This window comes from Rhinolophus sinicus, linkage group LG11, assembly GCF_036562045.2.
Source record: "Rhinolophus sinicus isolate RSC01 linkage group LG11, ASM3656204v1, whole genome shotgun sequence".
Taxonomy (NCBI): domain Eukaryota; kingdom Metazoa; phylum Chordata; class Mammalia; order Chiroptera; family Rhinolophidae; genus Rhinolophus; species Rhinolophus sinicus.
Genome location: NC_133760.1, coordinates 20,116,780 through 20,139,138, shown reverse-complemented (window position 1 = coordinate 20,139,138; position 22,359 = coordinate 20,116,780). Strand labels below are relative to the sequence as shown.

The 22,359-nt window shown below is 48.5% G+C and overlaps 1 protein-coding gene across 5 annotated transcripts in view; it reads left to right on the top strand.

Moving 5' to 3' along the window:
* KIAA0513 (KIAA0513 ortholog) overlaps positions 1-22,359 on the top strand; it is a 57,003-nt gene that overhangs the window by 15,524 nt on the left and 19,120 nt on the right. For all 5 annotated transcript variants that reach the window (XM_019747112.2, XM_019747108.2, XM_019747109.2 and 2 more), the window contains 3 exons: positions 16,123-16,608; positions 18,745-18,844; positions 19,691-19,764. In XM_019747112.2, coding sequence (XP_019602671.2) covers positions 16,280-16,608; positions 18,745-18,844; positions 19,691-19,764 — 503 coding nt within the window. In that variant the 5' untranslated portion in view covers positions 16,123-16,279. The remainder of the gene's footprint in view (positions 1-16,122; positions 16,609-18,744; positions 18,845-19,690; positions 19,765-22,359) is intronic.

Here is a 22,359-nt window from a genome sequence, read left to right as displayed (position 1 = left end):
GTCATACCAGGGGTTGGGGCCATATGCATTTATTTTGCCAAATTACCCAAAAGAATGGAAGGCCAGGGGTTTTCTATCCAAATTGAATCCAGCTGTCCTTGAATTGTCAGCTGTGTCCTTCTTTTACTAAAGAGGTACAGCTGCTCACCAAGGGGGGGAGGGGTGTGCCTTGCAGTAAATTCCAACATTTGGTTATAGTGGAACCAACTCAGTAAGTTAATAGCAAAAATTAATGGAAAACAGCTGTCACCAAATCCCTCCTTTCTGCTTTAAACTAGAGGGCTCACCAATTCTCTGAGGAATTTCCTAGAATACATTAAACATTAGTGAAGTGCAAAATGTACATCCAAATGCTTGTGTGAGGTGACTTTTGCATTGGGACTTAGTACAACTTTTGAAGAACGAAGAAACATCAAAGGCTTAGACTGTGGAGGAGCCACTGGTTTGTAATAGATATTCCTTTTCCTTCCTCCCTAATGCACTGGGGATAATTGAACCCCTGGACCCTTCTGGGCTTTGGCACTGTGGTGAATTGGGGTTTGTTCTGGAGCCTTCTGCACTGTTCCTGAACCAAGGGAGACAGGATCACCAGACCGCATGCTCCGTGAGGCAGGGAATTTGTCTCTTCCAAGGCTCCGTCCCAGCACTTACTGATCCAGCAAAGTCACAGTTTTGTTAGGAAGTCTTTATGGAGAATGACGCCGTCGTGTTCTCTCATTGCATTGGGGAAGCAGCAGGTGGTCCATTATCTCTTTCCTGTGCACTATGAACATTTTAGACCTTTCTTTCTTCCCGGAGGTCATAAAACAGAAGTTACTGTCAGGTAGAACCATTATGACAGCTGCGGTGGTGAAAAGCCTGCACTGAGCATCATAAAATGATATCTCAGTGGACACGGTGTGAAGCCCTAGCGGTCCGGCAGCCTCTCCCACTACTAAGCTGCTAACAGCAGATGTCCACCTTCCGCTTCCAGCTTCCCTGACAAGGGGACTCTGGAGGGACCGTTCTGCCTTGCCAGGGCTCCACTGGGAAGCTCGTTCTTCCCTTTGGAGCCACATAGAACGATCTGCTCCTCGGTTATGTGGCCACTCCTGGAACATTTGAAGACCGCCCGTCCCGTCCCCCAAGTTGCTTTGCCTACACTACATGTCCTGGCCTTCCTCACCACTGCGCATGTGACACCATTAGCAGGTAGGCTTTGCTTTTTATTTTTATTTTTTTGCATGCTCTTCAAAGTCTCAATAGTTCTCTCCATTTTCCTTTCCTTTGTTTTTTAAAGTCTCACCAGCATTTATTAAATCAAAATGTCTTGGCAAGTTTATTATTTTTTTTCGAAAAGGACACATTCTAATGGGTTGCTTTGGACTTGACGGTTGAGGAGAACGATGCCTGTGGGTTCTTGGATGTGTTTACTCGCCGTACGAGAGGTTGATCATTCCTTTCAAGGTGTGGCTTGGACAGCCTGACTGGCAGAAGCAGAGTTGAGTGAAACCGTCGCTCTTGTTTTGGATCAGGTACTTTTGTCAATGCAGCTGAAGGTCGGTGGAGCGTTTTCTGTTGTTAGCATCAAACACACGACTCAGCGTACGTGCTGTCAACTGACGAGCTGCCTTTCGCTACTGGACTTGTATAACTTTGGGTCAAAATATCAGACTCCCTCACTAATAATTTACGAGTTTCCAAGGGCAGAAATCATGTCATCACCTCTGCTCGCACAGTATGCCCAGCACATGGAAAGCCCTCAGCAAGCACCCAGAGAATGAACAAATTTCCTATCAAGAGGTGTTTTTTTATTTAATTTTTTTCAGTTTTATGAGATATTAACAGATAACAAACATTGTGTACATTTAAGATGTACAACATAATGATTTAATATATGTGTATACTGTGGCATGATCACCACATTAAGTTAACATCCATCAGCTCACATAGTTATAAACGTTTTTTTCTTATGATGAGAACTTTTAAGATCTACTCTCTTAGCCACTTTCACATACACAATACAGTATTGTCATTATAGTCACCAGGCTGTACATTGCACCCTCAGAACTTATTTATCTTATAACTGGGAGTTGGTACCGTTTTACCACTTTCACCCCTTTCTCTCATGTCCTGCCTCTGGCAACCACAAATGTGATCTCTGTTTCTATGAGTTTGGTTTTTTAGGTTCCATATGTAAGTGAGATCATACAGTATTTTTTTTTTGTCGGACTTATTTCACTTGGTATAATGCCCTCTAGTTTTATCCATGTCGCAAATGGCAGGATTTTATTCTTTTTTATGGCCGAATAATATTCCGTGTGTGTGTGTGTGTGTGTGTGTGTGTGTGTGTGTAGCATACCACACTCTATCCATTTATCCATTAATGGACAAGTTGTTTCCATGTCTTGGCTATTATCAATAATGCTGCAGTAAACATGATGGGCAGATATCTCTTCTAAATAGTGATTTCATTTCCTTTGGATAAATACCTAGAAGTAGAATTTCTGGGTCATATGGTAGATCTATTTTCAATTTTTTGAAGAACCTCCATACTGTTTTCCGTAATAGGTGTACCAATCAATTTACATTCCCACCAGCAGTGTACAGGTGTTCCCTTTTCTCTATATCCTCACCAGGATCTGCTATCTCTGTCTTCCTGGTAATAGCCATTCTAACAGATGTGAGGTGATAATATCTCATTGTGGTTTTGAAGAGATGTCTTTTAGACTCAGCCCACCTCTGAAGTCTGCCAAAACCTTTTTGGATCCCAGTTGTGTCATTCTCTGAGTTAACTATCCCTCTGGTTCTGTGTCCCCCACATTCTCCATCAACATGTGGAGAATTTCAAATATGAGTATTTAATGACGGTGTAGGGTAGAGCCTGGACGGGAGGCCTTTGCCCATTAGCAGTAGACACATCTTTCCAAGTTGACTCTGGGTAAAGGGCTCAACCACCATCGTTCATTGAATTTAAGACCTCATCAGCTGTAAAGTTCATCATCATTTTCCGCACTATGAGGAAAGATTAAACGCTGCCATTTAAACTATCACACAATGCTTTCCTTTGACTTAGAACTTTTCTTCTGTCCTTACTGAAAGAACTCCTTGAGAATTACTTAGACATAGATTATTATCAAATATCATTCTTGTCCATAATAAAGAGGAAAGTATTTGCAAAGTAAATTGGTTAAAGGACTTCTAAAGCTTCTTCATATGCATAGACCCGTTCTTCTGAATTTGTCACAGAGCCCTGGAAGTCCCTGGCTTTCTGTAAAATACCTTGCTCTCTGCTATCAGCATGCTCTTTTCAGGGTGCTCTGTCCATGTCCCTTTGGGGAGGAGGGGCGTCCTGGGGGAGGGGCCCAACGGAGAGGGGCACGTCCTGCTCCCTGAAGTGGGTGGTGATTACATGGGATATTCACTTGGAGGGAATTCATTGAGTGATATGATTAGGATTTGTGTACATTTTGAATTTATCTTTTTAATTGCTTAAAAAAAAAAAAGAGGGTCCACTCTTATCTCCAGACAATGACAACTGTATCGTGATGGGCCTGGCTGGAGCAATGGTAAGACACATCCAATTTCAGAGATCATAGAATGCAAAACAAAAAATTCAAAAACGTGCACTTTAGGGTAATGAAATCCAGTATTTATAAATCCACTTAATCACACAATATTCAGTCCAGACTTTTCTGTCTTGACCTCAAAGCTGTCATGCATTTGTTGAGGACCGTGCTAAGACCTGTGCACTCCTTACACAGTGTCTCTTGATCTCCGAGTCTATAAGAAACAACGCAACAGCGCTGCAGCAGAGGGTGGCATCGGCTTCTGACCTGTCCTTACCACTTCCCTTCTGTGGTGCCCACAGAACCCTCCTGTTTGTAACCTCTTCAAGGTGTCCCCTGACACGGCTACCTCCCTTAATCTATTTATTCCACAGAGTCTGCTGTCTTCGTCTTCCTCTTCGCAATGAGGTTTACATCTGATCTTTCTCACCTCTCCCCCTGTTACCGTGGCTTCCTCAGAGATGAGCGATCAGGATTCGGAGACTTCCCTTGTAAAGGCTGAGTCGTAATTCATCACTGTGGCAGCCGTGTGCTCCATTCCAGTCTCCTTGACCAGCTTGGGCTCTCAGTGCAATTTAAACCCCTATGCTGGTGCTTTGTGCAGGGCTTTGGGGGCGATCTGTGCTCGCTCTCCTGAGAACAGCGACTCTGCAATTCAACCGGTGCCCTTTCCCCGGGCTTCCCAAGCTGTCCTCGTCAGCAGTGCAGCTCAGCCCTTCTCTGCTCTCTAAGTGGTTCTGTGCTTCTCTCTGCTTCTGGCTCCTCATCCCCAAATCCACGTCTGGCCTGGACTCTCCTGGGAGCTATAGCTGAGCGGTTGCAACGGTCCGCATCCCAGCAGGCACCTTGAACTCAGGGAGCTGGGGGTTGTGTTGCGAGGGATGGCATGAGGGTCCTGAACGTGGGTTCTGAACTGCCATAGGCGCCCGTGACCCTCCCCAAACCTCCCACCCTGTGCCCCTTTTAGTCAGAGCCATATTAGAAAAGCCCAGCCCTGGCAGGCCACGTCTCAACACTTTGCCATCAGAAATCTTTGAAATGCCGTGGAAGTCCCTGGTTCAAGACAGAATAAGTAAGTTTCTCCCAAGGCCACACTGCAGTGCTAGTTCATTACATTCCACACACCAAAGGGAGGTACACGCATTTCACAGCCTACCCCACGGGAAGTGTTCGCGCTTGTTTGACGTGGATCGCTCTCCGGGGATGCCTCCCTTCTGAGGTCTGTTTAGCAGTAACTGACCCAGCTTTCAGAGATGCAGCTCAGGCAGTCTTCCCTGACAATTCCCTTGCCTTTCTGTGTGGTCTTGCCTCTCCTGAGCCACCATCTCCTCCAGCCCTGGTACCCCATTTGCTGGTGCCCTCTGCCCAGTCACACAATTACTTACATACTTGTCTTATTCTTCTTACTAGGTGTGCACTTTTTAAATGACTATAAATGACTCTTCTTTGCACCGTGCTTTGCACACAGCCCCTACGCAGAAAGCAGGTTTGTGTTTCAGTTGTCGAATGAGTTTTCTTTGCCTCGTGGGTGAGATCGGAAGTCCATGGAGGTCAGGAATTGTGTGGTGGTCGCTTGTGCAGCCTAGCAGAACGGCTCATAAACTTCATTGACTGAAAGATCAAGAAGTGATCCTATAGCTTTTTCTCCTTTCAGCTCTCTAAGTACACTGGCAGTGAGGGGGTTTTCTGACAGTCTTTCTTAAGCTGTTTTCTCCCTTCTCGGAGCACCAAGGGCAGTGGCAGGAAATGTGTGGTAGTGATTAAGCCGGGTTGGGCCAGATGACTTGACAAACTACTGCAGGGGTGGGGGAAGCAGCCTGTGGCCAGGGAGATCACCTTTGAACTCTGACCTGTGAGTTTTCAACAACAACAGATATTGCCTGAGCAACTCTTACATGCCGGCACTGTTCTGGCTCTGAGAATCCCGCAGTGAAGGAAACACACAAGGCTACCGACTCTTGGGGAACTTCTGATGGGGGAGCAGGTTGTGAGGTTAATCCTGGACCACGGAGAGGTGCAGCCAGCTAGAGAGTAGGCCTGGCAGCCAGGAGTAGACGTCTCCTGTCAGGCGCCAGTGCAGACATGCTCCCTGGTAGAGGGTTACCTCTTTCCAGCCAGCTGCAGGTAGGCAGGTCATCCTGTGGGCGACCGGGGTGCCTGCAGGCGGCAGTGGAGAAAGAGGGTGGAGCTGCCACTGCCCTTCTTGTCCTGGGTAACACTCCCCACAAGAGTCCCTCTGCAGCTGCCTAAGACGCTGCCCTCTCCGGATCCCAGGAAGTAAGTCGGCCCCTTCAAGGGTCACGACAGAATGACAATCCTCTCCCACTGGGAGCATCAGCACATCGATCCTGTTTTGATTATTAAATCAGAATGTGGGCACTTGAGGTGCTCTCAGAGAAATCAGCCGCGAATGGTCTGTGATCCGGTGCTTGCCGGAAGCCCTCTGGGACATCTGGTATTTGAGGGAGAGAGGCCCTCGCCCTCATGGGCATGTTCAGTACAAGGTCCCCAGGTATGTGATGCCCCGTCCCTGTGTCACCAGGGGAATCTCATCTGCACCTAGCAGCGTGTTCCAGCCAGACAAACACCTATACTGAATTAGTGTAATGAATACGTCAGATTCTTGGAGAGTCATTTTTTTTTTTTTTTAATTGGGGAAGGGGAACAGGACTTTTATTGGGGAACAGTGTGCACTTCCAGGACTTTTTTCCAAGTCAAGTTGTTGTTCTTTCAGTCTTAGTTGCAGAGGGCGCAGCTCAGCTCCAGGTCCAGTTGCCGTTGCTGGTTGCAGGGGGCACAGCCCACCATCCCTTGCGGGAGTCGAACCGGCAACCTTGTGGTTCAGGGGACACGCTCCAACCAACTGAGCCATCCGGGAGCTCAGCGGCAGCTCAGCTCAAGGTGCCGTGTTCAATTTTAGTTGCAGGGGGCAGAGCCCACCATCCCTTGCAGGAGTCGAACCGGCAACCTTGTGATTGAGAGCCCGCGCTCCAACCAACAGTTGAGCCATCCGGGAGGCAGCTCAGCTCAAGGTGCCGTGTTCAATTTTAGTTGCAGGGGGCAGAGCCCACCATCCCTTGCGGGACTCGAGGAATTGAACTGGCAACCTTGTGGTTGAGAGCCCACTGGCCCATGTGGGAATCGAACTGGCAGCCTTCGGAGTTAGGAGCACGGAGCTCTAACCACCTGAGCCACCGGGCCGTCCCTTGGAGAGTCATTTTTAAAATGTATGTTTCAACATCTCTGTCTTTTACAGAACCTTGTTAGAGGTTTTCACTATGATCATCAGTGTCGTTTCATGTGAGGACCTTACTGACAAATTCATTTTTAAATTCAGTGTCTGGGAAAAGTTAGTCTGCCAATGAATTTGTCACAATGAAAGATTTTTATGACCCAGGGTAATTCCCGTTTTTGCTTTGGCTGCCAGAAAACACCACTACATTCATTGCCCAAATGTAACGGGTTTCTTTGATTGCACTGGCCTGTACATAGCCCTAGGTCCACAAAGACTAGATATAAATCTGTGTCTGAACAGCTGCCGGAATACACTGACATCTAAAAGGACATCAGTGACATCTCATCTTATTCAACATGTATTCATTCGTTGGACCGACTATTGCTCCTTAGCCTCCAAGGCCCAAAAGTCTCTTCCTGGTTCCAAGGCAAAGTCAGTTATCAGCCGGCCAGAAAGTGATGAGCTGGTGTATTTGTCAGTAGCTTTAGGACTGAGCTCTTCAGCCCCTGGCAGAGGCAGATGGAAGTCTCCTTGTTGTGGTCTCACAGTATGAGAGGTTCTGAGCAACAGGAAGCATGTTTCTGCAAGCCCAAGCTGCGGTCGGGCTGGTCTGGCTGGCATGCTGGAAGGCCGTGCCGTGCAGGGGGGCTCCTGGGGCGTCCTTACCACAGCCTGCGCACGCCAGTCCATTGGGGTCCTTCTCTGACTTGTGACTGCAAGGGGAGAGGTGCACCTGCAGGAGTGTGGAGTGTGTTGAACAAATGCAGATGGAGATGCAGGAGGGAGCCCTGCCCCTGCTGCTGAAGCTGATTATTTGTGGCAGGCTGGATGGGCGGAGGGAGGCGGAGGGGGAGGGGGCAGCAGCTCCCATCCCTGTGACTGTGAGACGGCCAGCGCAGACTGGTGCACAGGGGAGCTGAGGAGGGTCTGTGGACCCGGTTGGTTCACATTTTCATCCCTCACGTTCACATCAGTTTCCTTACAGAGCGATTGCGTTTAGCAGTGTGTTGAAAGGCTTCCTTCTTCTCCCTCTCCTCTCCTCCAACTATTTCAGTGAGGCATGATTTTCCTGGAAACCGTTCATTATTGTCACTTAATAGCTGAACAAAAGCAGATAACAGTAATCTAATAATTGATCGAGGTCACTTATCTCAAGGCAGCCCTAGAGACCAGAAATCTAAGCCCGGGGTCAGTCTCCCCTAATTCCCCCAGCCAAACCCAGACTGACTGTTGATCTCTATTAGGTCAGTTTGAAATACAACACTCTTCAGAGGACCAGCGAACAGTATTCATGGGGTCACCTTCGTGTTTGTAGATGTCACAGGAGGGGTAGCCGCTGGCTAGGTGCAAAACAAACATTCAGATTTCTCTTGGCGTCAAAACAGTCAAAACAAATGTTTGCCTATTAACAAAGACTAGGAAGGAATACACAGAAATGGAGATGGGATTGTGGGATCAAGAGGTTCTTCCTCCCTTTTGTCGTTCTGAACCTTCCTCTGACAATATGTTTATAATAAAGGGAAATAAAAGCTAAGTGATCTCCACCCGCTAATGAGTGCCGGGAAGAATCCATTGAACTTGAGTGGATGTGAGACCCTACTTCAGGTTGGAAGCTCAAGTGGCAGATAAGGGATTTGCTGGGCGTGGGCCCCAGGCCTTCTCTCCAGGCCAAAGGTTCTCTAACTTTCACAGACCCTGATTGTCTCGCTCATTTTCCGTGGCACCCTAGGCTAAAACAAATACCTGATAGTCTTAGCAACTCAAGTAAGGATGTCCTAACAACATGCTAGCTGTTCATGTGAGTTTCCTGTGGCTGCCTGAACTAATTACCATAAACCCAGTGGCGTAAAACAACAGTTTGCTATCTTCCAGTTCTGGAGAACAGAAGTTCAAAATCCGTCTCAGTGGGCTAACGTCAAGGTGTCGGCAGGGCTAGTTCCTTCTGGAAGCCCCAGAGGAGAATCTCATGCCCTTGGCTTTTCCAGTCTAGAGGCCACCCGGCATGTCTTGGCTTTTGTCCCTCCTTTCACCTCCAAAACCAGCATCTTAGCCTTGTCGCATCTCCTTCTCTGACTCTGACCCTCCTGCTTTCCCCTTGTAAGGACTTTTGTGATTCCGTTGGTCCCACCTGCGGGGGGTAATCCAGAATCATCTCCCCATCTCAAGGCTCTGAGCTTCATCGTAGCTGCAAAGGCCCTTTGGCCATGTCAAGTAACATTCACAGGTTCTGGGGTTTAGGACATGGACGTTTGCGAGGGTACCACACCATTTGAAAAAATATTTGCATTTCATTCTTAATTACTTACTAATGGGACATCTGTGCCTTTTGGGTTGTGCACAACTTCGAGTCCATGGAATCAGATTGGACATGGCCACTCTCCTTTCCTGTCCCGTTGATTTTTGTGCCCTACTTGCTTTTTATCATTATAAACTGCTGAAAATCCAGCTTCACAAGGATATGACATCAACAGGAATATAGTGTGATCTGATGGTGAAACTGTGAACTACGTCAAGCTAGTCGCTTGCTATGTGTTTAGCAGGTGTCAAGTTATTACCGTTTATTCCCTCCAAAAATTGAAATATCCCACAGTACCCCTGTGGGATCCCTACGACTTTGCTCAGGTGTCTGCGGTGCCCTGGCTCAGCTTGAGAATCACAACGTTAGGTGAAAAGCCTCCCCACTGGGCCCCTTAGGCTGGGCCTCATGTGGTGAGAATTGGGTGCTTCCTCCTGGCCAGGCTGTGTCTGCTACTCCTGGGCAGCATGCAGCTGAGACGTCAAGCTAAGAAGATGCCATCAGATCCAAAGCCTGTTCCTGGCCGAGCCCTGGCCCCATTCCCGGATGGGCTAATAAGGCTCATTGTCTTCCTTAGCCGGTCACACGGACCCTTCCCTTCCCTTACAGGTCATGCAAAGTCCTGCGCGTCAGGATGCCCTCTGCTCACAACCACGGAGGCAGAAAAGACTGACTTTTCTTGGGATCTTTGGGCATATTTCCTGAAAGACATCTACTGAAAAGCCACAGAGGGCATTCAATTGATCAGTAGCTGTGTTACTCAAAGAAAGCTGCATGAAGTAGGGTGCCCCTATCTAGGGAGTGAACCGTCCTTTAAGGTTTAAATCCCTATGTTAACATAAGTCTGGTGAGTGTGAGGGGAGAGTTTATTACTCTGCTTCCCACCCAAGATCCTCACCTTCTCTCTGTTTGGACAGAACCTTTGCATGGGGGCAGGTAGGGTTGACAGTCTTATGAACTGGGGTCTCTGAGTAAAGGGTCTGTTAATATCCACATTTGGCGCGGTTCTGCTTCATAATTTTCACTGGCCCTCTACCACATTTAGGCAAAGCAAGGGAGGTTTTGTATGGGGAGGTAAGCTCACTGCTTTACATGAGGCCCCAGTGGAGGGCCTTCAAGTTGTGGTGAGAGAGAGGTGAAAATATAGCCCAAGCTCAGGCAGCCTCTGCGAGGGACCTTTGACCTCTAGTCCGAACAATAGGTGGTCCTGCTTTGCTCCCACCCACCTGGTGATCCCACACTGCCACACACCTCCCTCTTCCAGCCCCAGGCTTCTCATCTCTAAAGTGGAGGTAAAAACGCAATACTGCCCAGCAGCTTGATGGAGTGGTTGAGAATGCACCATTTTTACATATTTTTGTGCCTTGGAAAGCATCAACTACGCTGATAATGTCAGCCTCGATTTCTGTTTTCAGCCCTCTCATGTTGTTACAGGGGGTCTTGTTCAGCTTCCCCCCGTGAGCCAGGAGGGGCCAGCTTATCTCCCTAAGGGCTGCTTCTAACGCCTGCCATGTGTGAGAGCTCCTTTACTTGGTAATAATCCAAATGATTAGGACAAACAAATTCCAAGTCACAAGTTCCAAAAATAGGAAACTGGTACAGATTTAAATGATTCTCCCAGTCTGACTGAGTGGAGCTGAACTTCAAGGAAGAAGAGACTAGTGGTTTTTTTTTTTGTTTTTTGTTTGTTTGTTTGTTTGTTTTGTTTTTGGTTTGGACTAGTCATCAGGCAAAGCAATCAAACCAGATGTCTTCATCAAAGGCCGGGGGTGAGGGGGTCTCCTGGCCGCCCAGAGACACAGCTGGCCTCCCAGGTCCCAGTTCCCTTGTCTGCAAAATGCACCTGCCCTTCCTTGTTAGTACCCTGCACTTAAACCGCGAGTGAAACAAACAGATCAGAGTTCTGAATGTGGGGTTAGGTGGAGTTATGACCTCCAGTTGAAATGAAGGTGCAGACGAAACACCCACCCTGTGTGTATCGCCACAGCACAGACTTAGGGAAGGTCATTTGGTGAAACCATCATAGCTTTCATCATGTGCAAACCTTGGACCCAGCACCTCCCCTTCTAGAAATGTATCCTCAGGAGAGCATCAGGGAGGTGGCCCCTTTGCTCTCATTCTGTTCTCCTGGCTCCCTGTTCTCCCGTGGCTGCCCAACGCTCTTAGACACGTGGGGACAGCATGGGGGTCAGGAGCCTGGGCGTTGCAGGCGACCTGTGTTTGGATTCCGTGAGCCATCACTTCCTAGCTGAGTTCAGGTGGGCCCCCTGCTGAGCCACGCCAAGCCTGGATTTACTAGGTGGACGTGAATGGCAGCCATGCATGTACGTGTGCTGGTCCAGCGAGTTGTTTGCGCGCTCTTCTTTTTGTGGGAGGAACAGCATGTCTCTTAGTTCTTGGTGACCGTAAAAGAGGGAGCTGCCCGAGGTCTATGGCAAAGGGCAGAGATAGAAAGTTCCGGATTCTCCCCCAGGGAACTTTGTCTGATTGCTCAAGATCAGCTTGCTAAAGAAGTCCTCCTTCTGGTGGCTTTGGGGTGCTGGGGAAATCAGAGTTTGAGCAAAGCCCTGTGGGGATGTGGCTGAGCAGCCACAAGCAGGCAATCTCCTTCCCAGTTCCTTCTGCAGCTGGGCCCCCTGCGGCAGGAAACGGCTGGGGGGCGGAGGCGGCCACGGGAGGGCAGGAAACCTCCCACAGACCTGCCTCCACTGGCCCCTTTGCTCTCACCCTGTTCTCCCGTGGCTGCCCAGCGCTCCTGGAAGACATTCCAGGCGCCCACGGGGCGGACAAGCCCTCCTTGCACATCTGGCCGTCCTCTTCTCCAAGAGCAGCTGCTCTCCACCTCATCAGCCTTCCCAGTTCTTCAACTTTCCGCAGTCATCGTTGCCTCGGGCCTCTGTGCAGGCTGCTGCCTCTGTCCCAACCACTCTGCTCAGCAGGCCCTGGAGTCTTCCCAGCGGGTCCTTCTTCCGTCTCAGCTCCGATGTCTGCCTCCCGGATCCCCAGTCCAGAAAAGCCCCCCACTCAGTGCTCTCGGGGACGTGGCCTTGAGCCGTCTCTGGGTTTTTGTTTTATTAACTCTCTCTTACCCTCCCCCTGCCCTCCAACACACACACACACACACACACACACACACACACGCTCCATAGGGCTTCATTCATGGTTGTTTTCCCAGCTCCTTGCACGGTACTTGAATGGGTGATTAAGGTCATTGGAAGTTATAGGTTGACTTAGAATTTTCACCTAATTTGGTTAGTAGAAACTTCTGCCATAGGTTTAGGAAATGAATTGTAAAAGTGCCAACGTGGGAAAGTTTGTTCTGCTCTGGGTCTGTAGAAAAGCATTTTCAATATTCATGTTCTGTAGTTGCAGAAATTCCACCGTGATTTAAAACCCTGAGTCTTCAGAGTCTGGATCTATGGGGCGGGGGCGGGGGGGGGGGGGTTCTCGGAGCCTCTTTATGGGCAGAACAAAGCACATGGATCGGGGCACAATCCACACATGTGTTTTCTTTGGCCCACAACAATGTGTTTTGAAACAAATTAGTTGCCAGGGTTGAAGAACTGGAAGATTTCACACTGTGGATTTCAACGTTCTTTGGAAAGCTCTGTAGGTCTGATACCGCTGGGCCCGCGATCCTACACGGCAACACCTGGCTGGTTCTGAACAGTCCCCCTGGGCCCGCTTCCTCTGTGTTCTCTGGCTGTCTCAACACAGACAGTCATGTGCGGTGTGTGATCCTCGCGTGCTCACCTTGTCCTGCACCTGTAATTAGGTTTCCTGCCTAGAGAAAAAAGGGGGGGTTGCTTCCCAGACCCTTAGCACAAACCGCCCCTTCACCCTGGCTTTAGCTCCATGACCAGGCTTGGCACCCCCACCTTCAGTCCTGAGAGAGATGAGATCCCTGGGCTGCGGGGCCCGAGGTCGGGGGTGGGAGGCAGTGGAATGAGATGACTGCACAGGGCCCCAGGGCCTGCGCACTGAAGCCCGCGATGCCCTCACGGGGTCCAGCACTGGGCCCTCACCCTGTGCTTCTCCCTGTCACTTTGTCCCCTCCTTTCTGAGCCTACGGAGGAGGCTTCTGGGGAAGGATGACTCATGCGCTCCCAGAATTTCTGAGCTAGGAAGGCTCTGGGAGAGCGGCTCACCAGCCTCAGGGTAGACCAGAAATAGCCGTGATGATTTGGTCTGCTCTTGAACGTCCTGTGCTGTGGCGGTTCTGCTTTGCTAAATAGACGCAGCCCTTCCGACCACTATAAACGTTTCAAGATACCTGTTTCCTTTTCCCTCTGAATTTTTAGTTATTGCAAACTGCATTGTTATGGTAAAGAACAAAATAAAAAAGGGGAAATTACCTCAGTGCCATTTTACTATATTTAGATTCCCTCACCCCCTCTCCCCCTGACCCCCCAATTTATCAGAATTAGAAGTACTGTTGCCGTGAGCGTTTTTTTTCCCCCACATAACTATTTTGGAGTGTTTCGAATCATTTTCTTAGGATAAATTCCAAGCATTTAAATTCCTGGATCAGAGAAGAGAAAAATAAGAATTATAGAAATTGCTTTCTAAGGTCTTATTTATCCCAATTACCAGGATTGTTTGAGACTATTACTTTTACCATAACCTCATTGGCATTTGGGTTGTAATTTTTAAATTTTTGCTGATTTAGTAGTATAAGGTGGTACCTAATTGTTTCAAGTTGCCTATCTATATGTGTGGTTATTAGTATGGGTTGAAAAATTGTCTAAGCATTTAATAATGGTGTTTCTTCTTGTGTGCTTTTGAATAGTTGGTATATCCATTAGCGTATAGTTTTTGATTTTTTTAGTTAGAATTGGGTGAATTTATAATATAAATTGATTGACTCAATTTTCTTATAGTGGCTGCAAACATTTTCCTAGTGTGTGATTTTTCCATTTTAATATCAGGTGTGTTATTATAGGTGTGACTTTCTGGTTTTAGGGGAGTCTGAGAACATGATTTCCTGAAGGACCTTAGCAATCTAACCTGGCCATGATGTCTCAGACGGGGAGACCCCGGCCCAGAGAGCAGAGGCCCCGGCTCACTGACGGCCGGTGGGAGGGGGGCCAGGGCTGCCCCGGCCTGCCACGCTCTAATTTCGAGCCCTCTGAGTGGTAGCGTCCTGCTGTCTGAGCTCCTAAGAGCCCATGTTGCGCTCCTGGCCCCGAAAGTTCTTTTGTGCTGAGGTTTATGCTTCTCTGTTTTAAATCAAGGCAAGCTTTGTAGGACTCTGCTAAAGGTGTGTCGCTGTCACTCTGCTGACAAGGAGCCAGCCATCCCATCTTTCTGACTCGGGGCATTTAAAAATATCCTGGGCTGGGGAATTTGGAGGAACCCATAAGCGCTTTGGGAACATTAAGCTCTTAACAGGCAGTAAATGCAGTTTTGATATTGAATTACCCTCCGAAGATGCATTAGTTCATCAATATCGGCAACCACCTGCCTGCCAGGTGTTGTCCTAGATATTTGGGTCTGTGAAGGGGGAGGAGAGGCACTTGGCTCAGGCTCAGGGGGTGCTCTAGCCCGGAGTTGCTGAGGCATCCAAAGGGCTGCTTCTTCCTGCTTCACTGTCTGCCACTCATCCCTGGAAAGGGAGGGCCCCAGAACTGGCAGGTGACTCCTGAACTGGTTGTCAGGAGGCCTGGTTTAGAAGCAAAGATTCTATTCCTAGCTCTGCTGCTGTGTAGCTTGGGTCGCCGACTCCCCTGACCCTTAGAGCACGTTCACGATCAGGTCTGTTCGTCATTCAACAAACGTACAGTGAACACTTATTTAGTCAAGACTCTGCACTCGGATTTCTCCAAAGGTGGCTAAGGCCTCCAGGGGTTTTACTTTAGTGGGCAAACAGAAATATTAATACTACCGTGTTTCCCCAAAAATAAGACCTACATGGACCATCAGCTCTAATGCTTCTTTTGGAGCAAAAATTAACATAAGATCCGGTCTTATGTTAATATAATGTAGCACCGGGTCTCATATAATATCATATAAGACCGGGTCTTATACTCATTTTTGCTCCCAAAAATGCATTAGAGCTGATGGTGCGGCTAGGTCTTATTTTCGGGGAAACAGGGTAGTGTCTACAAGCTGCACTATAAATGAGTGTAAGTGGAATGCCGGGCACCACAGAGGACTCAGTACATTGTTTTGCATAGGGGTGGAAGCAAGCGTCTCAGAAGATCTGGTAACTAAGCCAAGCCTTGAGGGGTAGCTAGAATTCTGGGCAGGGGTGAAGAAGGAACAGAACGGAGAGGACCGCCTGGCCTAAAGAGCAGAAGGAACAGACACCGGAAGGCGACGCCAGCATCCAGGGTGGCTGTAGGGAGAAGGGCAGGGAGGAGAGGTTGGGTCCCGGTGGCCAATGCAGCTTAGAAACCTTCAGGGGGCTTGAGAGGGATGATGGGAGAGGCCATGTATCTGAAGCCTGGGAAGGTCCTGTGTCTTGAGTGGAAGAATGTTAAGAAATGAGGAAGGAAGAGCTGTGAGCCCAGGAGGTGAGGGGCCCACGTGCTTAGCCGCTTTTCCTGATAACGTCTGACGACATCCTCCTACCCGCCCCACTCCCCCCTCCATCTTCCACAGCTGTTGATCCCAACGACAGCAGGTGTCAGGTGCAGGTGTGTCTCTGGGGACTTCCAGATGCCAGTCTAGGGTCTGCCTTTTTCTTTACTGGCTTCAGTCTGGGAGGCCAGAGTGGAGAGAGGGCCAGAAGACGCTGCCCTCTTGAAGTCCACTTGCTTAGTTTGGAGAAATCCTGACTGTTGGTATTTATTAGTTCATTTACTCCGCAAAGATTTATTGAGTGCCTGCCACGTGCATACCAGGTGTTTAACAGTAAAGTGGACAAGAGGAAAACGACGGCAGTGTAGAGATGTCCCAAATTCTGGAAGTTTGGAGGCTCTTCTCTTTATAGGGCGTGGGAGACTTGATTTATTCCTTGAAGTCTGGATTCTCAGCGCTGGGTTCCCCTTACACGAGGGCTGTGCTCTCCCGCTGATCGTGTTTATGTGCTTCTGTCCTAGATGCCTTAGGGCCACGTGAGCTGCCCCAGCGGACTCATTCCTGGTGGCCAGCAGCTGCCACGCAGCTCACATGTGATTGGCGGGCTCCCACCGACACTCCTGGGAATCCACGCGGCCAGCTCCTACGTGGCGTCCTTCTCAGCAGCCCACGCAAGCCATGGAGTCCTCAGAGGTCCCTGTGGGCTCGCTGATTGACTTTGGGACCGAGCCATCCGCCTCCTCGCCCCTGGAGGGGCTGCCACCAAAGCTGCAGGATGGGGACAGCTCCCAGGGAGACGGTGCGTCCGAGAGTGAGACCACGGAGTCGGCGGACAGCGAGAACGACATGGGCGAGTCACCCTCACACCCGTCCTGGGACCAGTACCGCCGCTCCTCCTCCAACGACTCCTTCTCTTCCAACCAGAGCACAGAGTCGGCCAAGGATGAGGAGGCCCTGGAGCTCAGGGATTTCATGCGCAGCTACGTGGAGAAGATCTTCTCGGGAGGGTAAGGCCCGGGGCCGGTCTGCTCTCTCTGCTCTGTCCCCCGCGCCGGGTGCCACCTGAGGCCAGGGCTTCCAGGCCCTCACCAGCCCGGTGGTTGGCAACCCCACCCCGGGCTAGAGATAAGACCTGGGGGAATGTCATCCCTGCTTCCCTCCCACCCCCGGCTTTGACCACTCCACTGACGCCCTCACCTCATCGTTGCTGAAGCCAAGACGATACTACTTTTGCTCTCTCAGTATCTGCGCACTTCCAGGTTAGCTCCTGGTGGGCATTCCACGTCAGAGTCTCACTTGACTAGAGGGCCGCAATGATTAGCTGACATTAAGCTTAGGGGCAATATAAGTAAGACAAGAGGTTTCAGTGACCTGCCCGCCTTGTGATGCCACGGGCAGCTGAACCGTAGCAGCTGCTAGGAGGGGGACCCTTGCTCTCACCTCTTTCTGATTTTTCTATTGTGGTCCTTGAGGGGTAGGTAAGGAGCATTGGCAGTTGGAGCAGCAGGAAGAGGAAGTGGGAGTTAGCCTGCAGATGGAGGAGCAGGGAATCTGTGGATGGGCTTCTCGCTCTCCTGCCCTCATGTGTTAAAATCGCAACCCGGCGCAAGGGAAGGCAAACAAACCCAAATTCATGGGTGTCCGGGGTGCTGACAGGTGGTCTTGCATCTTCCACAGAAAACACTCGTCGTCCAAGGTCTCGCTGCTCAGAGTGTTGTCTGTGGGCCCAAAGCATCAGCACCAGTGGGAGCTTGTTAGAAATGCAGAGTCCCGGGCCCCACGCAGCCCCACTGCGCCTGAATCTGCTTTTAACAAGGTCTCCAGACTATTCACACACACATTACACTCTGAGGAGCTCTGGACGAAGGGGAAATTTTCCATTTTCATTAAAGCAGCAAGAATTTCTGCCTGTTGCCACTCTGCAGAGTACGTTATTTTCCATCAAGATTTAAGGCCCTTGTGTGTAAACTGGCAAGGTGGGTGTCTGCCTTTTTTAGGTGTGCCTTAATTTTCTATGAAGTTCAAAAAGGGGGGGAAAGTTTTCAATGATAATCCAAATATTTGACGATCCAAAAATGCATTTATGTTTGACGTTGAATGCATTCTAGAGAGCAGTAGCTGTGGCTTCCTACTTATTTTGTTTGACGAACATGGAAATTAGTCAGCTTTCTCTGAGCACACCCAGTTAATGAAAAGGGGAGAGAGCCCAGAAGCTTGCTAACTTGCCAGGAAGGCTGGTCGCTAATTGCCACAGCCTGCCAGCCATGTGGAACGTGAACAACTGAGTCAGATGGGTTTTCAGGAGCACGCCAAAAATCACTGCAAATGGCTGGCAAATTCTCGTATTTCACCTGATGTTGGCATGTAGGGATCAGAGTCCGAGATGTTTTCTACAGAACCTTAAATAAATGAAACACTGCATAAGCCAATTGGTCTTCAGCCCCTGCTTCATTTTTGTTGTCATTAAATTTGGGGTAGAGTAGTAGCCCCCCACCAGGTGTGATCAGAAGTGGTTTGGGGTCAGTGAGCACTTTGTCCACTCTGGAGAGAGTGACCCCCTGGGGTCCCTTGGTCTCCATCCCTCACTCATAGAGCAGGACTGAGGTGAGCAGATTGACTTTTCACGAGCTCAGAGGAATAAGCAACCACGTCCTCCGTCTGATTGGTGGGAGGCGGCGTCAGACCCATATGTCCTGCTGAGACTGAGCACGTTAGGAATTCTTGAATTCAGCGGGTCGATCCATGAAGACCTCAGAACCAAAGATGAGTGGGAGTCAGCTGAGCTGGAGAACCAAGACCACAGGGTCGGGTTTGGTCGCTCTGGTTTGTGCCGGGACCTCACTGGAGATAGGAGGACACGGGGGAAGGAACGTGGGCTGTAGAGCCAGGAAGTCTGGATTGAGACCCCGTTTGCAGCTCCCCCGCTGCGTTGGATCCTTTAGCCTATCTCCTCATCTTTGAAATAGAAATAACACCATTTCCTCGTGGGGTTTCCCAGAGGGAGAGATGAGCTGATGTCCGTCAGGCTCTGTCCGTGGCTGGGGTGCAAAACTTACGAGTTTCTCCTTGTCCTCTTCCCCCTACTATAACCTTTTTTGTTCCAGAGGATTGAAAGTTGTTTTTCCCTCTGCTCTTTTTCTCAGGGAGGACTTGGACCAGGAGGAGAAAGCCAAATTTGGGGAGTACTGCAGCAGTGAAAGTGGGAAAGGCCGGGAGTGGTTTGCTCGATACGTGAGCGCCCAGGTAAGGGCAGGTGACGGGGAGGAAACTGGTGGTGCGTTGCATCCTAGCTGTCTCTTCAATTCCTCCCTCTGGAGAAAAGAGTCAAGGGAAATGACCCAACAGAAAAAAGGAAAAAAACCCACTTATCTAAAGATGTTCTGAAAAGGCCTATTAGGGACAGTGGGAAGTGAGAAATAGCTAGCTCATTTGGATGCCCCCCCGGAAAGGAATGAGTGGGCAAACTGACCTGTCAACTACATGAAATTCCATAAAAGTTAGTTTTTTAAAAGCAAGCATGTGGGCTCCGTCCATGCCTCTTTTTATTAAATAATACTCAATATTCAGTTTTTGTAAAGTAATATATTCATGACAGTGACAACCTTGTAAGTTCAGAAAGGAATTGAGTTTTGTAAATATCCAGTAGTTTCTTTTTTTCCTATAACGTGGCTTAAACTCTTCATTCTTAAAATATCTTTATCACAGATAATTTATTCTTCAAAGGAAAATTAGAAAATGCAGATAAGCAAAAACGGAAAAACTACTCATAAATCTACCACCCAGAAATAGCCAGTGTTGTCATTTGGCGGTTTTGTCCCTTTGTACTTTTCCGTGTGTGGGTGAGTGTGTGAAGTTCCTAGTTGTTAGACTCTCATAAGGAAATGCAGGAAACTGCCTGCCCGTGCTCTGCCAAGCGGCGGTCGGTGGAGTGCCAGGTGCCAGCTCTCTGCTGGGGTCCTGGTTTCTGTAGAGCAGGGGAGGCTGTTACGCTGGGGAGGCTGCTGCGCTGAGCTGAGAGATGCTCAGCAGAGGCCTCTCTGAGCGGCTGCCTGGTCGTCCCAGTGACATGTCTGCCCTCTTCCTGAACAGCGCTGCAATTCCAAGTGTGTCTCCGAGCCCACCTTCTACCGCCTGGTGCAGTCTTTTGCTGTGGTCCTGTTCGAGTAAGTAATGCCGTTGCTCAAAGCTCTTGTCCTATGCAGCTTGCCCTCCCTCCCTGACCTGCCCCGTAGTAACCCAGGTGTGAGTAACAGCTGCACGAGTCATCCACTCAAAGTTGCTGTGACAGCAGCAACTTTGGGCATCAGCTCCAAGGAGATGTGGTGACCAGCATCTCACGGGAGGGAGTCATTAGCGAGCGGTCCTACCTGGGAGTAGAGCCTAGAGGACCGCAGCTGGGTGTGAGTAAATTCCTCCTCTCAGAACCTCAGGGCAGGCCTGTGATTATACATGTCCGCCTTTCCCTCCTCCAGCAGAGATCTGGAGTTTTCTTGATTTCCTGTTGTGAAGTACTTGAAACTGGGTAACCGCCCACTTAATGATATGATTGCATGACATAGCCTGCCCTGAGTATGAATTGGACACTGCTGGAGCCTTTTCTCACACAGGCATTCGTAGGCAGTGTGGGGTGGTGGGAGGGGCCCCTCTCGGCTTCTGTGTAGCTGTGGGAGGCCGGCCGGGAGCCTCCTGGGGTTCTCCTGCTGAGGCCCTGTGGCCCTAGCACTGCCAGACCCGCTTCAGACATCTCAGACTTGCATCAGAGCGGGCGACATACCCTCCAAATTATGAATCTAGGGGACGTTCTCTGCTTGGAGGAAGCCGAGCCGTGGCTATAGATCCAGGTGAGGGGGGCAGATCGTGGGTAAGAAATGAAAGGGTACAGGGAAGCCCTGATCTGACAGTCACTCAGTGTGGCCTCAAAGCAGGTCCCTGTGCCGTGGCTTCTGCCATGGCTACCTCCTCCTGGCCCCATGTCTGTTTTGTCTTTCCCCAACATAAATGTAGCTCTTCTCTTCAATCTCAATTCTCCTGTATCTTGGTGTCTCCTCACCTTTCTGTATTCCGCCACGAACATGGGGCATGGACTAGAGGAAAGTGACCAAAAGAGCAGAGAATCTGTGTTTTTCCTGCACTTACTCAGAATATCCCAGGTTCAGGATATACTCCCAAAGGGGGGAATCTGGGTGTGCTGCCCCCTCCCCTCAGCTGGGAGCACATCAGGAGCTTGTGTAAAGCAGCCCCCAGGTTGTGTTGTATGCAGCATGCCCTCGGGCACTGAATACACTTAAACTTCCAGACATTTGCGTCTATAGGAATTTTCATGAACCCATAGAGTGCGTTGATTGGGCCTGTCCCACATGGTAACATACTTACCTAATTCTCACATTTTCTTTGATTTTTTTCCCTTAAATAAATAAAATTGGGGAAAAATTAAATTCAGTTTCTAACCCTGCCCAAACACAAAATCTTTCCATTGCTTTGTGAGCATCTACTGGGGGTGCCAAAAAAATGTATACAAGTGGACAACTTTGGTCAACGTTGCCCAAGCAGTAGTTCGTCGTAATCAGAAGTGTCAGGACGCTGATGGTAACCACTTTGAGCACCTCTTGTGATTGCAGACGTCAAACATGACTTGTATTCACCTTTTGTTATCGGTATATATTATTACAATTTTAATACAGTTTTCCTTTCTTAGAATGTGTATCCATTTTTCATTTTTTTGGCCCCCTCTGTATATTTTTGTATGCTTGCAAAAAAAAAAGAAACCCTATAATATTTTGAAATATTTATTAGTTTTTAAAATATATGAGTTTTATCATTTTTAGTTTATTAGTATCTTTAGTGTTTACTTTTACTTAGTCTTTTATGGTTTTGTTAATAGTTTAGTTCTTTGAATTTATTAGATTATATAAAAAGATAAACAAAAATGGCCCTAATCTACTATCTAGATCACTTCTGTTGATTTTTATTTGTAAGTAATATTTGTCCAAGGTTAAAAACTAAATATGAAAGAAAAGTACAAAAGAGAACAGATACACAGGTGCAGAAGCTGCAGTGAAAAGGAAAGCTTGTCACACACCCTTTCTCTCACTATGGATTCATCTCCCAATGAAAACCACTGTTAATAATGCACACATTAGCAAATAATGTATTTTTTAAGAAAGGCATTGCATTTACACACAGTTCTGCATCTGTAATGGCTGTGTAGTATTCTAATATATCCATGTACCATAATTTACTCGACTCATGACCTGTTGATGGCATTAGGTTGTCCCTCTTCTTTTTCTGCTCTGATTCATGGTGCTACTGTGGACCCACGGTAGCTTTTGTGACGATAACAGTATAAGCCTTCTTTTTGAAGATTTTCATTCTATTTTGTTTGTTTGTTTGCTAAGTTGAAGAGACTGGGTATCTCAGGATCGTGTTAGGTTGGTGCAAAACTAATTGCGGTTTTTTTATTTGCACTTATGTTTAACCTTTTAAACCGCAATTACTTTTGCACCAACCTAAAAATATAGTAAGTAGGATATAACATAGTCGATATAAGTCTTTACATGTATAGAACATTCTTTCGTGTATGAAACATTCTGGTATAGAATCATTTGATTTCCAGCAAGTGACCTAGGGTGGGTCGGTGTACATATTCCCAGCAATCCACATCTTCCCCTGCCCCCAAGGTGGTTCCGATGCGGCTCAAGCCTGAGCACCATTGACTGCGCTGTATCATCTAACTCATGATTCCTGAGAAGCAAGGGCTG